Source organism: Balearica regulorum, chromosome 1, assembly GCF_011004875.1.
Source record: "Balearica regulorum gibbericeps isolate bBalReg1 chromosome 1, bBalReg1.pri, whole genome shotgun sequence".
Taxonomy (NCBI): Eukaryota; Metazoa; Chordata; class Aves; order Gruiformes; family Gruidae; genus Balearica; species Balearica regulorum.
In genome coordinates this window covers 204209931-204234658 of record NC_046184.1, presented here as the reverse complement: position 1 = coordinate 204234658, position 24728 = coordinate 204209931, and the positions used below count along the sequence as shown (strand labels likewise).

Genomic DNA, 24728 nt, shown 5'->3' with positions numbered 1-24728 from the left:
GATACTGTTTGAGAAAAAATTAATAACTGCAGGGTATGTGTATGTTTTTGACAGACCCGGAATCATCACACTGCAAGCGTTTTCAGAATCCAACCGAAAACTTTGGCTTGAAGCTATGGATGGAAAGGAACCAGTAAGGCTATTTTTCATTTTCTTTTTACAGTTTTGCGGCACACGTGTTAAAGGAAGGCGCTAGTATACATTTCAGATATAATATCTGTTACAGTCAGTACAGTACAATTCTTCTGTTCTTTGTGAGACACTGTCACAAATACTTGTTGAAGATAGGTACAATGTAGTGAAGCAGAACTATTAATGTATTTAAGCCTTCATTTATAGATTATTATTTTTTGTTAGGATATTTAATGTTTAAGTAATATGATAGCATATTGTCTTACAGGATCCAGAGTTGAGATGATAGAATTTGTGAAGTGGTAATTTCTGCACTGGTAAAGAGAAACCATCTTTCGGGCAGCACCGTCTATAAACACCACCTTGAAAGGCGCTGCAAAGAGCATAAAATTGTGTTGAAAGCTACTAAGAGACAGGCTTGTGTAACATTTCTTCCCACTACTAATCTGCTCTTAAAATAGTCACTGAATGAAGGTGATGCCAGACCTGTATCCAAGGGGACAAAAATGGTTGATTGGTTTCATGAGAAAGATGAGTGCTTTCGCAAGCTTCTTGCTTGACTGAAACAGTGCAGAAATTAAACCAGTAGTTGGATTGAAATTTAACTCATTTGGAGTCTGCAAATCTGACTTGTAACACATTTTAGGTACCTATAAATTCAGTGCTATTAAATCTCTAGTTAATCTAGAATCTCAAGGCCTGAATAGGTTTTTGGAACACATCCCGCTGGCCCTCTGCCCTCTCCCCAGAGGTGAAGAAGATCAGCTGTGTAGAACTGCAAACGCGACCAAAGCCGTGGGATTGTTGCCCTCCCCACCTGCTGAGGTCCTAGCACAGGGCTGTTAACCTCAGCGAGTGCTGTGGGGCTGTGTGTCAAGAGAAGGTGAAAGGCAAGGCTGGCTTTCCCCTAGCAGCAAGCTAATACACAGCGTGTTGCAGCTAGCTAAAGAACTATGGTAATAAAGAATTTAAAGCACAAACATTGACCTACTGCATTTTTTTTTCCAGATATACACACTGCCAGCCATCATTAGCAAGAAGGAAGAAAGTAAGCTCTTTATGTCTGTAGAGTTACCAGATATTGCTAGATTTCTGTAACGTTCTGGTTTCTAGACGTGTGCATGAGAGAGATTAATTTTTACGTTTTCTTTCTATTGATATGAAATAACTGTTTATTGGATTACATTACTTGGTTACACAAAAGCACATCCTAAGCTATGTAAACTGTGAGAAATTCCTCAACTTTTGTATTACTATCAAACATAAAGTGGAAGAAAATTTGATTGGCTCCAAAGCTACAACATATTTAACAAATCTGTAAAAAGTTTCTATCAGCAGTCTGTATACCTAAATGTAAATACATGTTGAAATAATATCCCTATATGGATTATATCTTTTTGGTTTTAGGTGTATATTCACCTATTACACATACACTGAGGAATAAAATGAGTATGTGTAAAGATACTATGAGATTTATGTGTATAATTGTATTAACATTATAATAACACATATATGTTATTAACATAATACTATATTAACCCAAATACATAAAATAATTTAAATATATGTGTGGGTGTATGTATCTCAGAGAGAGAGAGAGATGTGTCAGATATGGACATACACCTTCATAGGAGGTATATTTGAGACTGGAAATCTAAAATTTAAGCCATTACGTCTGTTTTTTATAGGATGGTGTTTAATGGTGACAAATATGCTGCTTTAAGATCTTCTTTGTTTAGCTAGTTAGAGCAGTGAGCATTGAAGATACAAAAATTAAGGAGAAGTACATTTATTTGAAATAAGCTCACTAAAGTCAATAACAAAGATTGTTTTCCTGTGTTACCACTTTATGAGCAGTTATGTGCATGTGCAAGGAACAAATATTCCTAATGATACACTGTTAGAAAGTTGGATTTTGAGTGCTAAGGACATATCTACAAGAATAGTATTACAGAATAAGTATCATAATCTCGTGGATAGATGTGTATCGGTCCTTCTTGACTAACATGTGAATGTAGCTAAACACAGAGATTTTGTGTCTTGATAAGTTAGAAAACAATTACCTTTTTTCCTTCTTTTTATAGTGTTCTTAAATGAAGCAGGTTTCAACTTTGTGAGGAAATGTATTCATGCTGTAGAAACAAGAGGTGTGTATTAAATCACAAATTATGTATTAGATTATTGTGAGTATTTTTTCTCAAATATTACTTTGATTAATTCTACGTGTTTTACAGCTGTGCTTTGAACTGTATCCATCATTTGGTTTGTACCTTTCACATTTTATCTATGTGCTCTAGACTTAAAATTGTTGCCACAAGTTCCAACAACAGTTCTTAACATACCATTTAAGTGGGGTTTTTTAAGATTTTCTGTAATTTCATGTTGTTTAGACAGCTTAATGCACAGTTGCACACATCTTTAGTCTTTAATATGTGTGCACCAAATTGTGCTTTCTTGTGGCAAAACTGTAGGGAGCCTCAGCTCCCAACTTTGCTTTCTGGTGTGAAACCTGAAGACCAAAAAGTGGCATGAATACTCTCTGCTGGAGCATCTTTTTTTGCAGAGCATAACTCCTATTGTTTTATTCACTCATTTTGCACATTGTTTCTCTATTTTTTGAAATGTTTAGAAACTCATTTTTGGTAGTGGGAAGGTAAAAAAAAAAAAAAGAATCAGTCTACTGATGAGGTGATATCTTGCAACCCACTGCAAGTTTTTAATTACCCTCTTTCAAATGAAGAGGTATGTCTGTATGTCTGTATTGTCTTCCATAAAAAGAGGTAACCTTCTCCTGTCCATGCACTGGGCTGTCGGTATGCAACTGTCTTCTAATCCAAAAGCTCTGTGGTCTCCCTGTGCAACAGACAGCCCAACAATAATTCAGTTTCTCAGGTAACAGTGTTATGTAGCTTTTAAATCACTGCTGACTCAGAGCTTGCATTTTTTTCTGGAAGGGAAAAAAAAAGGGTTTCAAAACAAAACACCTAGATTATCTAAGCGAGATCAGACTTTGGAACATTGTTTTCAAAGGAAAAGTGGGCATTTTTTAGATGGTAAGACCTGAAACGGGGAGAAGTGAAGACTTTTAAATCCTGCTGATTTTAAAAGGCAGTTAAAAACAGTAAAATTATGATCACTGAAATACTGTGTTGTAAATGTCACACTTTAAATGTTATTTGTTATAGTATGTGTGCTATTAAAAAAATCCCAACAATTGAAACTTATGGGTAAATTGGGACTTGACTGTCTCTATTTTGGATGGAGATGCATGCATAACATGTAAATTCTCAATTACAGTGTTGCAACAGAATACAGTATATGGTTTTATTTTGGGTACAATCATTATTTCTCCTATAAATGTCAATCAGATCTTAATTGGAAGGGATGATGGTCTAAGCAACTACAGGTGCATAGTAATTCCACTGAAGTCTAGGTAAGATAAACTTGTAGACATGTAATGTGTTTTAAGACTCCTTTTGGATCTTATTTTTCACTTTTCCCAGCCATCTTCTTGTTGTTTGCTAATATGAGTAATTTCTATGCAAAAAGATTCTGTTAATGCAAGATTATGATTAGTGTGTAGCACAGTGTGGATTCAGTAGAATGCATTTCTTAATATCCCAGAAGAGAATTCAGTAGTAAAGCAGAACTTAAGAATGTAACTGTACAGGTTTCCATAAATACATTTAGATGTTTTGAAAACGTACACCAAGGATGCATCAGCCTGTATTGAAATAACCATATGTTCATTATTTTCATTGTGCTTGTTTTCCCAATGTAGGTATTACAATCCTGGGGCTGTACAGAATAGGTGGTGTAAACTCCAAGGTGCAAAAGCTGATGAATACCATATTTTGTAAGTATCTGAAGTGAACCTTTGTCAGTGTGCAGCATGTGTGCTGTGGTCCCTTTTGGCTTAACTGCTGTGCTCAGAAGAGTGTGTCATAATAATATTTATAATTTTTTATGTGCACTTACTGCCACTTAATTGAGTTTGCAGTCTTAACATGAGCGATCCATCTAAGTAGTTTCTTGTGTGCATTGGTGTTCAATTCCTGCATGTAATCATTGATATACATGAGCAAATTACTGATAAAATAATTTTCTTCTTTTAGCTTTAAAGTTCTATTATTGGTATCTATTTGTCGTATTTCAGAAGTGCTCCAAAGCTTAGTTCTGTAACACAGCATAACTCAGTTTAATGGACAGCCCTTCTAGTCTTTCACTTCTCTTGCTTATTTTTTGTTCTCTGATACCTGTGTTTCAATTTCTAAGCCAAACACGTTAGTAATCCTTTGTTGACTTGGGCTTGCTTTACACTTTGATATAGCACATATAGTTAATGTTTACAGGTGCTAAATATGAGTGCTAAATTCATTTTTATTAATACTTTGACAGATTAAAAGATTCAAATTGATCAAGTTGGTAGTTAATCTGGCTAATAAGTAATCACATAAGCTAAATGATTAATCTATTAGCTTCTATTTTGCTGCTTTTCTAGTTAGTGTGTTAGTCAAACTATAACACAATCATAATTCAAATTTCTACCAGCCCCTAAATCTCCTCCTGATATGGATATTGATATGGAACTTTGGGACAATAAAACAATAACAAGCGGACTAAAAAACTACCTCAGGTAAGTACAATGTTGCACAAATCTCAGTATTCCTTTTCTGGACCATTAATCTTCTGCTTATTAAGATCATATTACATTTCTTGTATCTATTAGCATGCTAAGAATTGAGTATATTATTATCTTGCCTAATATCGCTGTGATTATGTGCAATAATAAATCTAAAATTTGTCACACACTTTCTGCCTTATTAAGATAGTCATGCCTTATATAGCCTTAAATTTGGCAGAATTTAATTAATTGCTTGTTTTTATTTAAAATTTTTTTCATTAACCACAAAACCTGTTGCACTCAGTCTTTCTTTTCTGAATCCTTTAAGCTGTGTACCATGAGGTTTTATGGCATCATTGTCAGAACAGAATAAAAATCTCTGCAAAAGCATAGGTTTTTATGCTATGCTGTTGGTGTCTTCACAAACACAGTATCCTCCCACACTGTCATTTTCTCTTAAAATTTTTGCTAATAAGAGATAGAATTTTCAAGAATTATGGTACTTCCCTCTTTGTTGGGTCTCAATATATAACATTCAAAAGAACATAATAAAAAGTATCAAATCCAGATGGTGGGTGTTCTATGCCTTCTAAAAATCTGGATTTTGTAAACCGGTCACCTAACAAAGGGCAGCATCAGAAATCCCTATTCACTCTGGAAAATATGCATGGGATTTATAGTGGAATACTCATGTACACTTTGTTGAGAAGACTGGCTTTGGTTGAAGAAATTTATAATACATCTTCAGAAGCACAAATCATTGTAGGTACTGTATTTGTGAAATTAGAACGTAAGCTAGCAGTAACTGTGTGTTTGTGTCTAGAAGGCAATTCTCAGTCTGCCTTTCAGAGGTTGACTCTTCTAGGATCTCTCGGATCAGAATTTCAGTCCCAAATTTCATCATGTTTTTTGCCTTTCTTGGGCAAAAGATTGGTTCTGCAGCCCACTGTACCATGTTCTGCAGCTGTATTTATTCCTATTGACAGTATGGAAGCCAGAAAACAGTGAGTCTCTGTGCTGAAGTCAGTGCCGGTAATATTTCCCTTCTTAATTTACATGGTGACACCAGATTCAACTCGTAGAGATTTTCAGACTATGTACATGACTGAGTCGTATACTACTTGTTATCAGTCATCACTGAATTGGGTTTCCTAGGACATACCAATATACATTGTGCGGATGTTAAAGGCTACCATAATCACACACATAAAAAGACTTCGAGTAATGCTTTTTTTTTAATTTCCTTTTAATATTTTTTTACAACCAGGTGTCTCTCAGAACCACTGATGACTTTCAAGCTGCACAAAGATTTCATTGTTGCTGTTAGTAAGTAAAGTAATAAATACACTTTCATGAAAGCAATATTGTTTCTAACCCTTAGTCCCCTCAGCTACTATCCTTACTTTTCTCCTTGGTCTATTATTCAGTGATACAGTCATGGATCTGAGTTCTTCCATGTCACTGTATGTGACAGCACGGTGCCACATGCAAGCCCTCAAAACAGAGAAGTCACACTAGATGAAGCTGTTGAGTGGTTTGTTCTGATCTTTTTAGAGGTTCTGTGTGACTGCCTTCTGCATGAAATTTTGAACCTTGATTTATATGTTTGTTTGTTTTATACAGGCTGATAATTCTTTTATAGCATTCATCCCTCTCATCCAGGGACCTTTATTTTCTCAGATTGCCTGGAAAAATTGGAGGGGGTGATAATTATCTCCTTTTCACAAATGGAGTAATCAGATACAGAGATAGTAAGATTGTTTTTTTAACGACTCCAGTTTAGAATTGAAGTTATTTCCCCATTTCCTCTTGCCTTGGTAAGAATAAAAGACACTCAATTTTAGATATTTTAAATATCAAGGAGTAAAATCTTGGATTTCACTGAAGTGGCACATTGGGTCAGCATTGCCGCTAATTTCATTGGTTCCATGCTTTTTGCAAGCTACTTAAAATACAAATTTCAGAATGTTGTCATAATCAAATTGTCCTAATCATTTTAAAGGCTAATTGTGTTTGGCTTCTTGTAATGCATGTGTGTATTAGCGTGCAGGCATTGGTGCCATTTGTAGTCCTAGCACATGTTCTAATTTATTAACAATATTTCTTTTCTGTTTATTAAACAGAGTCTGATGATCAGAACTACAGAGTTGAGGCAGTGCATGCACTTGTGCATAAGTTACCAGAGAAGAACAGAGAGATGCTGGACATCCTTATCAAGCACTTGGTCAAGTAATTCTTTTTGATTTTTCTCTTTGATGTTATTGTAAGGTGTGATTATTTCTGCTTTGAATTTGTCAGTGTTGCTTAATCCATTCCCTGTGTTGAAACAATGTCAACTGAAATTACATTTAATTTCTGAAATGCTGTTTTCAACTTAGCTGAAGAATAGTCATTGTAGAAACAAAATAAAAAATAATACCATAAAGAGTCACCAAGATGACCAACTATGTTTATAAAATAAACCCACTCAACGTTTTCATTCGTGTTCCTACTTACTACAGGAATTGGCACTAATTAATTTTCAGAAACATCTGAAGCTATGCTGAGGTTGATAGAAAACACTGGTTTGCATCTGACTCGAGGTCCCGCACTGTTTCAGAAATGGAGAGTAGATTAATGTGATAATACTTGTCCTTCACGTTTGATCTTATTTTTCTCTCTAACAGCTCTGAAGTGTAGTATCATTTGAAAACATTAATTTTAAATATTATTATTTATATTTTTGATATCTATATAAATGTCCAAACCCACTTTTGAATCTCCCTTTTTCCGTCAGCTTCTCTGAGTATTAATTAAATGTCATATGCAAAAGATTTTGCATTTCTTTGAACCGATGACCTTCTGTCTTCACTGAAGTACACTTAGCATGTGCTGTGAGACAAAAAAGACAAGTTTTTATTCTTTTATGTCTCTATATCACTAGCTATGATTACTTACCATTATTACATTATAATTCCCATTATTACATTATAATTTATCCTGTTTCTGCATCAAGTATTATTCATGTAAGTTTTACTAAATCGTTGGTCAGTTTTCAATGGTATTTGCTTGAATACTTTTTATTATGTATTATTTTATACTGATTTAGGATGCTGAATACTTTTTAGTACATTTCTCAATGATCTGGGAATGTGAATACTGAAACAGCAGTTCAGTAGAAGGCCGACATGACTGAGATATGTAGAAGACATAAGAGAGGAGTCCATATCATTTTCATTCCGTTCATTACATCCCAGCTATTTTGCTTTTTTGATCACAGCTTGAGCCATAGCCTGCAGTAAGCTGTTTAAAATGGAGCCTAATGCAGTTTGGCTTCCTCTTATTGACGTGAGAACTTTAAAAATTTCTTTGATAGGAAATTATTTAGCCCTAATAAATTATTTTTAGCTCTTTATGTCATTAGCCTCTGGAGAACTAACATGATGGGGAACTGCTGTGAAAGTTTCCATTGCACAAACTGATTGGGCAGACCTTGCACCTCGTTAGACATGGGCTAACCCAGAGTACCAGGTGAAAGCAAGTTTCATACGTTTCCTTACTCACAGAGTTGTTTAGCTAAAAAATATAATATCTACTGCTTTCTAACCCTCTAAAAAGTCAAAACATTTAAGGAGGGATTAATGATTTTGTGAAAGCTGCTATTCTGGGAGCCCCAAAATTAGAACTATATATACATAGGAACTGACTTATTTCTAGGCAGAATTAATTACAGGCAAGCTTTTCTTTCTTGACCTCTTTTCCTGGCCTCTTTATTCTCAGTATGACCTCAGAAGCATTTGAAAGAAAAGCATGCCAGTAGTATTACCTTCTTTAATTGTTCTCTTTAAGTGTTGCCTATCACATCTTTGATGCAATTCTCATTTCTGATAAATTTAATTTTATGGTTTTATACTGAAAACTTTCAGTTCTTTTCTTTCCAACATTTAATTCACCTCTTCTAATTTCTCATATAATTTGCCAGCTGTTGTTTATGCTAGCAATTCTAACAAGACTGAACTCAAAATTAGTCTCTTGAGTGTATTAGTTATCTTCCTTCCTCATTTTTTTCCTATCACTGCGTGGAGATTTTTCAAGGAACAAATGGCAGATAAAGTGCCAAATTTTATGTAAATGGGAAAATATGAAAAAAAAAACCCAACCTCCTGTTTCTTCATTCTTTTATTTAAAATCCAATTTCAAAATGTGCATCCTTTCCCTATATTTCTTTTAGCTGCTCAGTTCCTTTATGTATGCTTTTATGCCTAGGTGAAAATACTATACCTTTAACTATGGGTTATAAAATAAGGGTAATATTATTTTTTCTTGGTTTAGGTCTTAAGGTCTTTACCTCTCTCCCTACCTTGACTTTTGTGTCACTGTGCAAATATGATCTAAACGTTGTGGGATGTAGATCATACTAAAAACAAACAAACCCAGCAAATCCTGCAAAACACCCTGCAGAGAGGTGATACTGTATGCATATATACTCAGTCAGCAGCTAAGCAAACACGAGAAGTTTGGTGTTATTTTCAGATAGGTAACTCACTTTTTAAACCTTCCTAGTCAAATTACCTGTCTACTTTAAAGAATAAATCGTTCTTTGGTATGATTTAATAACACCATACTTTTCTAAGGTAGATAGTCGGGAGTCTGACAGTGTGACAGTATCAAAAATTTACTGGTGATATATCAAAGAAAGAGATTTTGAGGAGAAAGCAACTGCACCTTAATGAATGCCTTACGGCTACCTGAAATGCGTGATTACCTTGGCCTGTGTCTATTCAACAGGACTAGGTCAGGGGAAATTGGCTGGCAAAATGATCCATTTACTGGCCTGGGTTTTTTCTCTTTTGCAAGAAATTGAGCCTTTGAAATGCTTTGTAGAAAGTCCTTTCTGGTTACAATGTTATTAAATTCACCATTCCTTTTATTAACCGAGCTACCAAATTTGTAACCAAGGAAACCCAAACACAGGACAAACACTACTTTCTCTCTTATGCTATAAGATTATAATGTTTGGGTAAGAGACTTTGTGCCTGTGTGTGCAGCACAAAGCAGAGTAACGTTGCAAAGGGTTATTTTTTCTAGGTTTTTCTAACAAACCTAGAGCTGAGTAATTCAAAATTCCATTTTCATTAAACTACTAGTGGACTTCTGAAAAACCCCTAGTGACCTAAGGCAAACATAAGGTATGTTACAGAAAAAAATTAAATTAAGGTAATTGGCTAAAAATGTGCTTTAACAAGGCAGTAATTTTCATAATATGGCTTCTAAATAACGATCTCTCCCAATGTGTCTGCCTGAAGTAAAATTTTGGAAAGTTTTTTTGGCATAACTTAATGAAGCAACTTGGGAAACATGTAAGAAGATAGGTATTTATTTTCCTGCGGTTTATAATCATGTCTCCAGTACAAACCCCTTTCCCATATTTTCCCTTTTTCTACTTCTCGGTGTAAATGGGGTGCTAAAATGTTTCTGTTCAACATAAGGGGACTATTACTTTATTACAGAAGTAATTGTAATGGTCTATCTCACCTCTGTACCAAGATAATTCTACTATTCTACTCATTAGTGCCTACTCATCAGTGAGACTGAGAGAAAGGGTAATGTGTGAATTCAGACATGGGTTTGATCCTGATTCTAACAAAATCCCCCAGTAGCCCTGGGAAAATCTCACAGTCTTTTTGTCACTGCCTTTCTAATCTTTGTGACGGGATAGTATTTGTGTTATTTACCACCGAACTCTGACATCAGATAGGTCATTTTGCTAATGTTTGTGTAACATCACAAGCTATCTGAGTTTATTATTGGAAGGAAAACATAGCAGATGTCTGCATAAACCTGATTAATGAAGGCTGTCAGAGAAAAGCAGAAGATAAAGTTTGCTCCTACCTGCTAGTCTTCCAGTATTTTATAGATTTTGCTGTGTCTTAATTTTAAAAGGTACAAGAGTTATTTTAATTATGTAGGAAATGGCTAAAAATGCTCAGCTAGACAATGGTAGCAGATAGCAATGAAAAGGCAAATGTGAACAACTGCCTCAATAACTGACTCTATTTGGTAGCAGAATCAGTAAAATTAAGCATTAAGGCAATTATAAAATCTTGACTTGGCATATTTCTCAGACATGAGGCAATAGGGCAGCTGTGACTGGGGAGTCACTGGCAGTTATTTTGAAGGATTTATGATGATACAGTTTTTATTTGGCAAATCTTATGAATAAGGAGAGAAAAGGGGCATTGAGGATTACTGATTGATGGTTTTCATTTTAATATCTGATAAATTGTTGGAAAAACTAAGTTTCTGAATTCTACATTAAGAAAAAAATTACAGAAAAGATACAGTAAGCAATAACCGAATATATAGAAGTAAAATGTTAATAGATTTTAAAGGCAGAAGATGTCATTATGATCATCTAGTGTTATCTATACCACAAAACCAATGATTTCACTGACCCCATTGACCCTATTGATCCCCCATTGATATGTGTTTTCAACATATTAATAAAGAGATCCTATTGCAATTTAGGTGTTTTCAGTAACTAAGATTCTTTCTTTTAATGAAAGCTAAGGTATATGGTTGACCTCTGTTATCACATAGTATTTTCAGTGAATCCAACATCAAGTATTTAAGTTCCTGTATAATCATTGGTGAGAAATATGTGACTACCCTAAGACTTGTAAACTTCAGATGGTCTGGATCTCTCTGTGGAGACCTTCAAAGATAGCTGCTTTTCCATGTCAGTTATGTCAGGAACTTAAATACTTTAGGAAGATGTGCTTATTATCCATTAAGTTATTGCAGGATAGGAGCCTTAATAGAAATACAGTAGTTGTATTACACTGTATTTTGACTCTAGTAAAAGTGAAAGTTTTAAAAATGTTTTTAAAGGGGAGGCATGAACTTGGGATCTTGTTAAAGAAGTAGTCTTAACAGGTTTTTGCCTGTTGGAATTGTAGTTTAGCACAACAATTTAATTGCATATTGTTTGTGTTCATTTAAAGGGTATCATTACACAGTCAGCAAAATCTAATGACTGTATCCAACCTTGGTGTTATCTTTGGACCAACTCTGATGAGAGCCCAAGAAGAAACCGTGGCTGCTATGATGAACATTAAGTTTCAGAATATCGTCGTTGAAATTCTGATAGAGCATTATGAAAAGGTAGAAAGACATTATCTGACTGTTTTGTGATGAAGTGGAACTAAGATCTCATTTTCATTACCATCATTAAGTACTTAAGAATAAGAAATCCAGTATTTGTAGAAGGCCATTGATAGAAAGAATACATTTTTCCCACTCCATGCTATGGATCTGTATTCCTAGCAAGTGATTTGTGGCTGTGCAAGGCACAGATCCAAAGCATAATCTCCCATGCTTTGAAGGAGTTGCTCTGAATCTTCAGTTGCTTTCTGAAGATTGCTGTGTCCTTCTTATATCTAGAAACAGAATGAGAAGGTCATAACTTTGCTCCCAGCTCCTCCATCTCTCTCATGCTAGCAGTGTATGGAGCTTCACTCTGGGTGAATGTATGGATTCTCTTCTGAGTGCATCAGGTCAGTCCTTCTGACCATTGCTGTCCTTTGGGAATACACCAGTTGCACAGTGGAGATCTAGTTCCTCCTAATGTCATAAAACCCAATTGCATGAAACCCATGAAACCCAGCCATCCTTCAGTTCCTCTTTTCATGAGCAGCATCAGTGTGGATTCCCAGCCGAATTCCCCATTTCTGTGCGGTGTGTCATTTTTCATTTGTGTAGATACTAGATGAAAAGTAAAACAGCAAAAGGAGAGGTTTTATTCCCAGTTACAGGTTTTAAGCTTATCATGTCTTTGTGATTTAAAAGTTCTTGAATACTCTGAAACACACAAACTTCTCTATGTACTTCTTTTTCTTTGAAGAAAGGCATGTCTGTAACTGCCTAGTTTATTTTGTTTTCCCCAAAGAGACCAGTGACAAGAAAGGTCCATCTCAGACTCTTTCCTGGAACACTGAATAAGCTGTTTCAGGGCTTGAGAAAGAAAATCCATGAAATCTGAAATGCTTTCAGTCACTATCATTGCAGGTATCAGCTTCACTGAAAAGCCTCCTCAGATTTTATTTTATTTTAAACTTACTGATTTAAGAACTCAGCAGAACAGTCAAGACCTCCTTTACTTGCTCATCAGAAGAAATTTTATTTCAGGGATCTTCTTTTGATATATATATCACCTTCTCTGATGACTAACAAAACAAAGTGAAAAAACTTTGTGTTTCTTCCATTTCACGTTACTCGGCTAAGGGGCAGTTCCCAGTCAATACCAAGATCCCTTGCAGTGGTTGGTCAGTAAGTACTGACAGTACCACTAGGTATCATCAGTTTATATTTCACAGGAACTCCTTAAAATTGGTGTGATACTGGTAGCCTCCTTGGCTGTAACTCCAAACCATATGTATTACATGTTTCCAACACTGAATTTCCCCTCCAGAAAATTACATGCTCATTCAGTACAAAGACCATGGCTGCACAACCAAAGTCACCCTTGCTCTATTTCTCTGTCTACAGACATGTTTTTGTGTTGGTGTGCTACTCACTAATGCCTAATACAGTATTAATGTACTTCAAGAGCATCTCAAGATGTCCATTAAAGTATTTTCTACCGTGGAAGTATATTTGCTTTCTTCCACTTCTGTGAATGGCATGGAAATATCTTTTCATTGTTCCCTTCATCCTCTTCTGGGACTTCCCTATTGATAGAGGGTCCAGAAATCTTTGCAGAGACTTATTTTGGCATTGGATGGTATTTAACCTACAACACTTGGCCCTGTGGAGGATGGACACTTCTGATTCCTTCAGTAGCTTATTCAGGCAATCTTTCTCTGTAAAACCTCTTTTCCATTCCACAGAACTAATTCCACTTCGTTCCACAGAATGCCATAAGAGATACTCAGTAGAGTTTACAGTCTACACTATGAGGAATAAGTGAGAAAGAAGATCTGGAATGAAAACTTGCAAATTTTTTTGTTATATTTTTTGCTTTGGTCATCCTCCAAGGCAATTATCATTTTTACTAGAAGTATCCAAGAAGGTTTTTAGGGTCTTTCAAGACCTCAGCTGCATGTGTCTTGGATATTGCAGAACAGGTGATACAAATGAAAGTCAACCAAATTACTGGACCTTCTTCATTGTCCTTGCTGGCAGACTTGCCAAACTTATCAGCAACAAGCTCTTTAAAACCTCATGTGTGCCTGTGTCAGATCGCAGAAGTCAGATACCCATAAAAAATTGATTTTTTTTCTGCAGCAATGAAGTGCAAAATTGACCAGTGATAAAAAGCAGGAAATGCTCCAAACGTAAAGATGTTCCTCATCAAACTTGGCTTGTTTGGCAAAATAAAGTGATTTTCTGAATTAACAACTGGATTGTAATAAGTTATGATTATGACACATTTCTATACAAAAGCATTCACAGAAACAAAGAGAAAAAATACAATCTTTTCATAATATTTAAAAAATATATTACTTCTTGTGCAGGATTAGTAGTAAGCACCTTTTGCATGTTTTACAATTTAGACTGTTAAGCACTTCTTAACAGGGACTAGAAAATAAAACTATTTAAACAAATATTTTTATATAATTAGTATAAATTTTAAGTACAGCTCAGTTTTGTGGTTCTTGGACTGTAAAATGAGATCAGACCAAAGTTTATATTCTGTGAATTTACTCTTTTGAAATGTGTGAGACTATTACAACATTAATTTCAGGCACAATGCTGAGGAAAACAAATGGATTAATAATGGAAGTGTAAGAGTACCTCTATTGTTTATGACTTTTTTCCCTTTTGTTCTTTTAATCACGCAGATATTTCACACTGCACCAGACCCCAATATTCCTCTTCCCCAACCTCAGTCCCGATCAGGTTCAAGAAGGACAAGAGCAATTTGTCTCTCTACAGGTTCACGTAAACCCAAAGGAAGATATACACCGTGTCTAGCAGATCCTGACAGTAAGTTTGTCGTTATTGACTGGTTATCTTCCTTTTTTATGTCTTGTCTTTTAACTTGCCTGAATAATATCCAATAGGTATTGTATTCCAATAATTATAAGCATAACATGTGGGGTTTCATCAGCTTTTGAACCTCTGTGAGTCATAGCCGCAGTGTTGAATGACTGCATTCCTTGCTTCTCTCAGGTGAGGCAGGATGTTTGGTTTTAGGCAAGTCTTATACTGCATACTGTGTTCAAAAATCATTTAGAGTAGACTTTATATTCTAATCTAAATGTAGTCTGCTTTGAAACTCAGAAGTTCATTATATGAAGTTCACCTCATTTGCTTGTAAGATGATTAAGGGTGGGAAACTGTAAATAGAATCTTTCCTCTCCTCCTGTAACAAATATAATTCAGTCAAGGTCAGGAGATGAAAACCATTACTTGGCTTTTTTCACATGCATGAAACTGTGGTCATTGGTTCAAAGTCAGCCACTGCTGAGGCTGCCAAAACCACTGAAACTTTGTCAGGTTTTTTTGGAATAGAAACAAACTCTGATATTTTTGGGAGAAACAGTATACTTATCATATGGCTTACTGTTTAACAGCAGGGAGTTATGTTTATAATTAATTGCTGCTTAGAATGCTTATTCATTTTCATGTAGATGTGACTATTAAAAAGTTTCGCTTCATTCATTTTCATCTAGTGGGCCGTCACTTTTTTTCTTATTGGCTGTACCATTAAGAAGTATTGAAACTTTAGCAAAGATTAAGTTTTTAACAGCTCCAGTACTGCAACAGACTTTCAGAAGAACTTCTGTGTCCCTTGGTTCCTCAAGGAGATTTACATGAAACTGGTACAGTAAATTAATCCACAGTTAAGGCTCACCTGTTATTGAGGATCTGTAGTAATTAAGTCTGTAATGTTAGGAAATGTATCCTCAGTATACTCTTGCACAGGTGCTGCATGTTCCATAGGTTTATGTTTGATGTATATGATTCCTGCCAGTGAGAGTTTAAATACTAAATGAGAGCAATAGTTGCCTGCACATTGATTGCCAGTGTGAATGGCATGGGATCCCGAGTAGGAAGTTGCAGAAGAACCATCAGTTACATTCACCAGAAGACAAAATGGGCAAGTTTCAACTGTTTTTCACTGTGCAACTGCAATGAATGAATGTCAGCATAAAAAAGGGGCATTTCTGTGCAAGTATTTTGCAGAGCGTATGCAAGCTCACGCTTTTTCATTGAGACACATCTTGTGCTGGTGGCTTGATTGGAACTAGGTCTGACCCGAGAGCTTTCCACTTGTGCTTTGCTTATTAGCTCAAGCTCAGCATGTGCTTCCGCAGGTTCCAGTTAAGATCTCACTTGTGTCTGGAAGGCTGAGGCAGGAGCAGAGGTGTTCTCCTTACCAAATATCTTTAAGTGTGGCCGGAGACAGGCAAGAGAGCGCCTCAGCTTCTAGCAATAGCAATTTCTGAAGTACTAGATGGTTTTAAGTCATCATTGAAATGAAGCACAGACATTTAACTATACTGCAAGAAATTAAGGAATTCTGTATGGCATGAAAAATGAGATATAGGTTTCAAACGGTAGGGAATGATAGAAAATGATAGAAAAAGTATCTGACAAATACAGACTTCAGCCAATCTTGCAATTTTCAAGGGACTAATGGTCTGTAAAGGGGCGAGATGGGGGACAATCTAATCTGGAATACCAGAATTCTGGCCAGAAATGGGCAGAATATTTCAGATTATTGTACCAGTGGCACTACTGTTGTCAGGTCCACTATGCAAGGCACTGGGATTTGTGACCTTATCTGTAATACTGTGTGAGGTTATGGTCAGTTGTTGCCAAAGATATTGAAACACCTGGCAGCAAAAGCAGCTGTGTCATGTTGGTATCTTATAACTATTGTGTAATTGAAGAATATGTATTCTGTACTTCTTGTGAAATTTGTTAATTATATATCCTCGCTTTTGGGAACAAGTCCTACTAGAAACCAATGTATGACTCACTAGACTGAATCCAGTCTTCAAGATAATTCAGGCCTCACTGTATTATAGCCCGGCCCTTCCTCAGTTCCAATGAGTGGTCCTACCTTTATATCATTGTATAATTTCATTAGACTATTTCCACATTCTGTTGCAAAAGATTATTGGAAGTAAGATCAGTACAAAGAGCCTGATTATAGGTAATGTTTGATAGGGAATGTTTCTCAAATTTGTTGGGTACTTTCAGGTTTTTGAAGTGCATGTGAAGAATTGGTCTTCGATGCTATTCTTGTGATGTTCCAAAAACACTTGGAATTTGCACTCCGGTTTTATGCTGTTGTGGTGGGCTGACCCAGGCTGGAGGCCAGATATCCCCCAAAGCCGCTCTGTCACTGCCCTCCTCAGCTGGGCAGGGGAGAGAAAATATAATGAAAGGCTCCTGGGTCGAGATAAGGACAGGGAGAGATCACTCACCAATTATCATCACGGGCAAAACAGACTCAACTCAGGGAAATTAATTTAATTTATTACCAATCAAATCAGAGTCAAGTAATGAAGAATAAAATTAAATCTTATAAACACCTTCCCCCTATCCCTCCCTTCTTCTCGGGCTCAACTTCACTCCCAATTTCTCTCCCTCCTTCCCCAAGCAGCACAGGGGGACGGGGAATGGGGCTTGTGGTCAGTTCATCACACGGTGTCTCTGCTGCTCCTTCCTCCTCAGGGGGAGGACTCCTCACACTCTGCCCCTGCTCCAGCGTGGGGTCCCTCCCATGGGAGAAAGTCCTCCATGAACTTCTCCAATGTGAGTCCTTCCCACGGGCTGCAGTTCTTCGTGAAGCCATGTTGGCTGTCACCAATCATCTCCTTATTTTCCATGTGCCTGAGCATAGTTTCCAGGAGGATCTGCTCCATGATCTTGCCGGGCACAGAGGTGAGACTGACGAGCCTGTAGTTCCCCAGGTCTTCCTTTCTTCCCTTTTAAAAAATGGGGGTTATGTTTCCCCTTTTCCAGTCAGTGGGAACTTCAACAGACTGCCATGTCTTCTTAAATATGATAGAGAGTGGCTTAGCAACTTCATCCACCACTTCCCTCAGGACCCGCAGATGCATCTCCTCAGGCCCCCTGGACTTGTGCACCTTCAGGTTCCTTAGTTATTATCAAACCTGATCTTTTACTACAGCGGGCGGTTCTTCATTCTCCCAGTCCCAGCCTTTGCTTTCTGAGGTCTGGGTGGTGTGGCTCGAGCACTTGCTGGTAAAGACTGAGGCAAAACATTCATTGAGTACCTCAGCCTTCTCCATATCCCAGGTAACCAGGTCTCCCATATCATTCCGGAGGAGGCCCACGTTTTCTCTAGTCTTCCTTTTATCACTGACACACCTATAGAAGCTTTTCTTGTTGCCCTTGATGTCCCTGGCCAGATTTAATTCTATCAAGGCTTTAGCTTTCATAATCTGATCCCCGGCTGCTTGGACAGTTTCTGTGTATTCCTCCCAGGCTACCTGCCCTTGCTTCCACTCTCTGTAGGCTTCCTTTTTGTGTTTGACTTTGTTAGGGGCTCCTTGTTCATCCGTGCAGGCCTTTTGGTGGTTTTGGCTGATTTCCTCTTTGTTGGGATGCATCGCTGCTGAGCTTGGAGGAGGTGACCCTTGAATATTAGCCAGCTGTCTTGGGCCCCTCTTCCTTCCAGGGCTTTGTCCCATGGTATTCTACCGAGCAGATCCCTGAAGAGGTCCAAGTCTGCTCTTCTAAAGTGCAGGGTAGTGAGCTTGCTGTGCACCCCTCTCGCTGCCCTGAGGATCTTGAACTCCACCATTTCATGGTCACTGCAGCCAAGGCTGCCCTTGAGCTTCACATTCCCCACCAGTCCCTCCTTGTTGGTGAGAACAAAGTCCAGCATGGCACCTCACTTTTGTGGCTCCTCCACAAAGATATTGCAGCATTGTAACTGTTGAATTTCCTGAAGATGTTTATATTGCAAGTAGTTATTTGAAAATGCAAACTTTTTTTGCAAAATGGTTTAGCCTGTAGCCCATTATGTTCATCAGCTCTAAAGAAATATCCACAAATTGCAGCTGTTCCAGGTTCAAAATAGAAATATGTGTGAAACTTAGAGTAACTAAATAGCTATTTTGTCTTAAGAATCACTGCTTCTGAATCCACAGATTAATGAATTTTATGACAGGTAGGATTGAAAGGGCTAAAGGTGGCATGAGAGAAATGCACATGATTAGAAAATGTAATTATTTGTTTCCCTCTCTCTCCCCTCCCCTCCCTCCTCCCTAGGTGACTCGTACAGCAGTAGCCCAGACAGCACTCCCATGGGCAGCATTGAATCTCTCTCTTCTCACTCCTCCGAGCAGAACAGCACTACCAAATGCACGCCCTCGCAGCCCAGGGAGAAATCAGGAGGGATTCCATGGATTGCCTCTCCCCCTTCTTCTAATGGCCAGAAGAGTTCAGGCCTCTGGACTACAAGTCCAGAATCCTCATCAAAGGAGGATGCAACCAAAACAGATGTGGAGTCAGACTGCCAAAGTGTAGCTTCGGTCACTGGACCAGAGAATGCCTCTCCACCAACAGACCTGACCAAAAAGAGTTCTTACAGTCTGTCTGGGCTGAAAAGGTCTTCAGCATCTTCCCTTAGATCAATTCCATCAGGTGAAGGTAATTTCCAAGGTCTTATAGGACATCAGTGTTTACTGTGACACATCAGAAAACAAGAGCTGCATCAGAAAGCTAACAATATTCATTAATCTTTTCTGTTTATTTTTTTAATTTTTGTGGTATGTGCTTTCAGTTTTCAAGCTGCTTCTGAGATATTTCCATTGTTTGTTACCCGTACAGTTCACACAGCTTAAAAGTGTTTCTCAGAATTTAGAGTACTCTCTATCCTGCTATGCCTCATCTAGACCACTGACTCGTAAGGAGATTGTGGGTTTATAAGAACAGTTGGTAGCTATGGTTTATCACTGCGTCAGAGGAGTGAATCCTTGCAACACGATTGATACTGATCAAAGCTAGCATTTAAATTTACAAAGCACTAGGCTTAACATATGTAGTAAATAACAATTCTGTCATTCCTTGTCGGTGTGCCTGCTTTTTGTTTTTTTGACAACTGCATCTCTTAAATTGGCTGAAGTAGGAGACTGAAGGAAAGATAGTTTGTTTTGTTGGGTTGGTTTTTTTTTTTTTAGTTACGGTTTTTACCATCAATGCCTTTAGTTGAGATAGGACTGGACAGATGGGATAAAAAGGTAATCCTCAGCATGAAATGTGTGTCTGAAACTCTGCTGATGGAATGGCTGCTTCATTCTGCCCTACTCGCATGGTTTGTTATCTAGTAGTGCACGTGGATTAGCTTGAACACAAGATTGTGGCTGAATGGTCCTGTATATGGACATGATGTGCAAGAACAACCACAAGTTTGCAAAGCCAACTTTAGGAATCCAATGTCAGTGCACAGGTTAGGACGCCAGTCATCCTGTTCAAAGAAAGATGCTGCTTCGAAGAACACCCTCAGAGCACCTAAGCTGACCCTGTGTTCCAAATAAGCCTGTAGATAAGGCTCCTTACAAGACAGAGAAGCTTAAACACAGTTAATTTAGACAGTTCTGCTAAATGCTAAGTTAGCTGGAATGCCTGTGAACCCTTGCTGTACCTCTGTGAGTACAAGAGGTGATATTGCACTATATTGACAGCTATATGGAAATTACTTTAGAAGATACACTTTCTTGAAATATATTTGCAGTGGTTTGGATTATGAAGATTAACAGCCAGCGCTGAAACAATGAGCCCCAGTGCACTGAGTGCGAGTGCTGCGTTTGCCACTGGACTGTCAATAGTATAAGTAATAGCAGTAGTACAGGTAGGGTAAATGTGTGGTTATGTGCAGTCCTGAAAGTTTAAGAAAGTTCTCTCCCCTCCGCTCCCCATGGAGTGTACAAGCTTCTTCTTAAGACTTCCAGATATGAATTAGTGTTCTATTAACAGTATTAATAATGTAGAATAATAATTCTCATCATTAACAATAATTTATAATATGGAATGATACTATGGAATAACAATATTAATAATACAGGTAATGTTTTTATATTTTGGGATCTCTTTATATTATGACAGCTTCTAAACCATTATTAAGCATCTATTGTTCGTGGGAATAATGAAACACAGAAGTATATGCAAATAAGGCAGCAGTCCACAGATAGGTCAGCTTAAAGGACATGTGTGACCATGCCTTGTATTCATTAAAAGGACTTTTTTTTGTGTGCAATGCAGTCTGTACAGCTATAGATTTGTTTTATCATGTTACAGTAGCAATTGTTTTTGGCAACTCATAATCATTAATTTCTAAGTTGTTTTTTAAACTGCATGAAGGTTCTGTGGATACTGACATATTAACTCTTACAAATGAATGTGATCTGATTTCATAGTGGGTGCTGCTTTGAGGAGGAATTTGTACTAGGTGACTTCCTGAGATCCCTTCTAACATGATTTTTTTTCTACAATTCCATACAGTGTACTACTTTATAAATATTGCTTTTATTATCTCTTTTAATGACTAGCCATTTAAGTATAATGTAATTTTTTAGCCTTTTTAAAGGCATTTCTTCAGTCTTGCTGGTGGTCCTTTTCTCCTGTCTTTCTGCCTGAAAGGCCATTTCTTCTCTGTCTTAGTAAGTACTTTCTCTACCTATTTTGCCTCTTTAAAAAAAAAAAAACAAAACAAACAAACAACAAAAACCCAACCAAAACCACAAAACAAAACAGAAAAAGAACAAACATTTTGTTTTGCATGTTACACATGTTGTGAAACAAGTTCAAATTAGCTTTAATATTCCCTGTAATTTGGTTGTTTTCTTTAGGGAACAAAAGCTGCAGTGGATCTATACAGAGCTTATCTTCAACAGATACCAAAGATACACCAAAGGTTCCACCAAACCCTGATTTGCCTCCCAAAATGTGCAGGAGATTAAGATTAGATACCGCGTCAAGTAATGGCTATCAAAGACCAGGATCTGTGTAAGTCATCAAGGCCCTTTGCAGATTTGTGTTGCTACGGTATTGTCTACTATAAAGTGATCCCAGAGAGGTACATTAGTAGTTGAAAAAGCATCCATGAATACTTGATTTGAATATTTCTATACTTGTCAATTATTTATCTAGCTTCATTAAAATTGTAAACAAAGGAGACATGGCACAAAGTCTGATGGAGTCAGTTGAAAGAGTCCCATTGACTTCCATTAGACCACAGATAAGGTCTACAATAAAGAAATGTATCTTTGGAAAGTGATAAGTAATATTATCTCTGGTTCTTCTGGAATTTAATGTTTCAAGGAGCATAGATGCTATTTACTGTTCTTTATGTCAAGAAGATCATCAGATCTTATTTGTGTAAGTCCAAAACTGGAGAAAGGCAAAAAAAACCCCCAAAATTCTGTTCTGAAATTTCTTCGTTTGCTGCATGTTAAATAGTTGATATCTTTGGTTTTTTCTAACAGGTTGGTTTGGGTTTTTTGGCCAGGAGGCATATGTTGAGAGGAGGATAGTTCTAAGTAATAGAGGTTCTAATTTAGCTTGTTGAGAATTGGGTTGGCAATGTTTCTCAGTACTTTTAGCACAAACTTAAGAGTCAGAAGATCTTTGCTGTAATCCTGACTTTGACTCAGAATTTCTCTGTCCCCATGAACAAGTGATTTCAAGATCTGCAGAGCACCAAATTCTCCGAATACTGCAGGATTCCGTTCAGCCTCTCTACTTTTTAAACTGGAAGGGATCACTGTAGTGATTTCACAGACTGTTCTGCCTTAAACAGAGAATCCTGCACAGCTCAGAGCTCCAGCCTGATAGGGACAGACTGGCAGTAGAAGCATTTCTGATATATCTATTGGCCATCCATGAGTATAATTTTAAATATAGGATGTTGAGATTTCTCTTGATGACTCAGTAAGGCACTAGACCATGTAGAAGTCAGGCCCAATTAGGTTAAGCCCATAAGAGTTCTGCTGAATAGGGACTTAAATTCAGCTGTTGAATTTCCTCTGTTTCTCTAAGTGAAAAATTAAAACAATTTTTGAAAATGTATCCATGTCTTTAGATGATTAAAAGTGAAAGTAGTCTGGTTTATTAATGGGCAAAGTATAAAGCAAGGTGGTGCTTTATTTTCAGAGTGGCTGCGAGAGCCCAGTTGTTCGAAAGTGCTGGTTCACTTAAACAAGTTTCTTCAGGACGGTAAGTGCTTCATAGTATTTAACAATTTGTAAAATCCTTTCTGTTTCTCTGGCTGCAAAGACTGAAATGGAAGTGTTAGAGCTTTGTTCTGTGTCTTTTGGACAGCATCATGTGGCATGCAAAATTTTTGTGGTTTATTAAACTTATCCTTTCTCCAGAAGAAAACTAAATCTAATAGAGAATAGCAGCCTGTCTGGCTATTCTGTCACCTGGGGGAATTGCAGTGAGAGATGCTCGGGTTAATGATCTGCTTAAGGACACAGCTACAAGAGAAAATTAACAGGATTTAAATTAGGATGAGGGTGCTGTACTTACTCCATGCAGCTGTGTGTATATACATGCTTTCAGCAGCGTAGCAAGAATACTAGTTTATGGTAATTTTCTCAGTAAGGCAAGTCCTAAGTAACAGCTGCTTTAGAAAGTTCAGAATTAACTTGATCAAGATTCCTGTCTTTGCCATCACACCTTCCATGCCTCAGTATCTGCCCGCAGAAACTGTGGCTCTTTCTTCTCAGTAGTGTGCAGCAGGAATTATTTACATTTTATTTACAATTGCATGCATTTATTTGGTGGATTTGATTCATTCTTGTATTAAGTTAGAATGTTCTGGTAAGTGTTCGTCTAGGAAGCAGTATCTTCCATACATTACTAAACAGCCTACAATTAATAGGCTAACACAGTCAAATAAATGGATATGGGAAAAAGTCTATCTCTCTTTTCACAGTCCTTCTATTTCAAGTTCTTTGAGGCAGAACTTACCTTTTGGCCATCATTTTACTCACTGATACCAGGAACTGTCAAGCAATAGGAAGAATAAAAAATGTTAATCCATGAATCCAAAAGTAGTAATCTAAAGTAGCACAGCTGTAAACAAAGATGCCAACGTGTGCTGAGATGTGCAGCAGTGGAATACGGCTGTCATTTGACAGATCTAGCAGGGGCGAGAAAGAGAACGCTGACCTGCAAAAGCTCACTGATTTTGTTCAAGAGAAGCAGCTTACATAAATCAAGGCTGTTCTTGTTTTTTGTAGTACATGAACTGTGAGGTGACCAAAAAAGAGGGTGGCAGGGGGGACAGGGAGATAAAAACAGCAGGGTGTTAATTTAAGGAAGAACAGTATAAATGAAGAGACTGAACGGTTCTTAAGCCAGTGCCCTAAGCTGAGAGTGATGACTGGTTCAGCAGTCCTGCATCATTTCACCTCCACCAGTGTTCCTTCTCTTACTTTCTATTGCTCCCTTCTTGTAAACTCTCCCCTGTTGTTTCCTCAGAGCCTGTACCATCTGTATCTGTATATAAAAAGCATGTAAGAAGCAAAAATCTCACAAAGGAAAAATGTAGCAGTTTGATAATGGATATGGAGAGCAGATAACAAAGCTGAAAACGCTGAAAGGCTTAATAGCTACTCTACTTCAGCCTTCATAAGAAAGCAGAAGAGCAACAGTAGCAAGGAGAATAGAAAACGAGAGGTCAGCAGGCAAAATGAGGAAGAAATAAGAAGTAGCTCAGCTGTTCTTATAGTGCTGCTCAAGTCTGAGTAAGATTTTGCAATTCAGAGCCAGCTTTTATTTACCTCTCATGCATATTATACACATGAAGGCTGATTTAAAACCTTTGGATAGTCTTTTTTTGCTCTGAACTATGTAGAAATCATGGTAATTACATCTTGATCCAACCAGTAGAAATGCCTTCTGAGTTCATAACTCTACTATCTAATGAATATATGCAGGACAGAGTGTAAGGCAGAGAAACTATTTCTAAGCTGTCTGGTTTGACAACAGAAATACTCGT

At 37.2% G+C, this 24728-nt stretch overlaps 1 protein-coding gene across 1 annotated transcript in view; it reads left to right on the top strand.

The window, feature by feature from the left end:
• ARHGAP42 (Rho GTPase activating protein 42) overlaps nt 1–24728 on the top strand; it is a 172786-nt gene that overhangs the window by 136972 nt on the left and 11086 nt on the right. The window contains exons 11-22 of the mRNA XM_075742338.1: nt 55–133; nt 1141–1180; nt 2217–2279; nt 3914–3988; nt 4684–4768; nt 6024–6082; nt 6880–6985; nt 11740–11899; nt 14578–14722; nt 18992–19372; nt 21571–21727; nt 22874–22936. Of these exons, the coding sequence (XP_075598453.1) occupies nt 55–133; nt 1141–1180; nt 2217–2279; nt 3914–3988; nt 4684–4768; nt 6024–6082; nt 6880–6985; nt 11740–11899; nt 14578–14722; nt 18992–19372; nt 21571–21727; nt 22874–22936 (1413 nt within the window). The remainder of the gene's footprint in view (nt 1–54; nt 134–1140; nt 1181–2216; nt 2280–3913; nt 3989–4683; nt 4769–6023; nt 6083–6879; nt 6986–11739; nt 11900–14577; nt 14723–18991; nt 19373–21570; nt 21728–22873; nt 22937–24728) is intronic.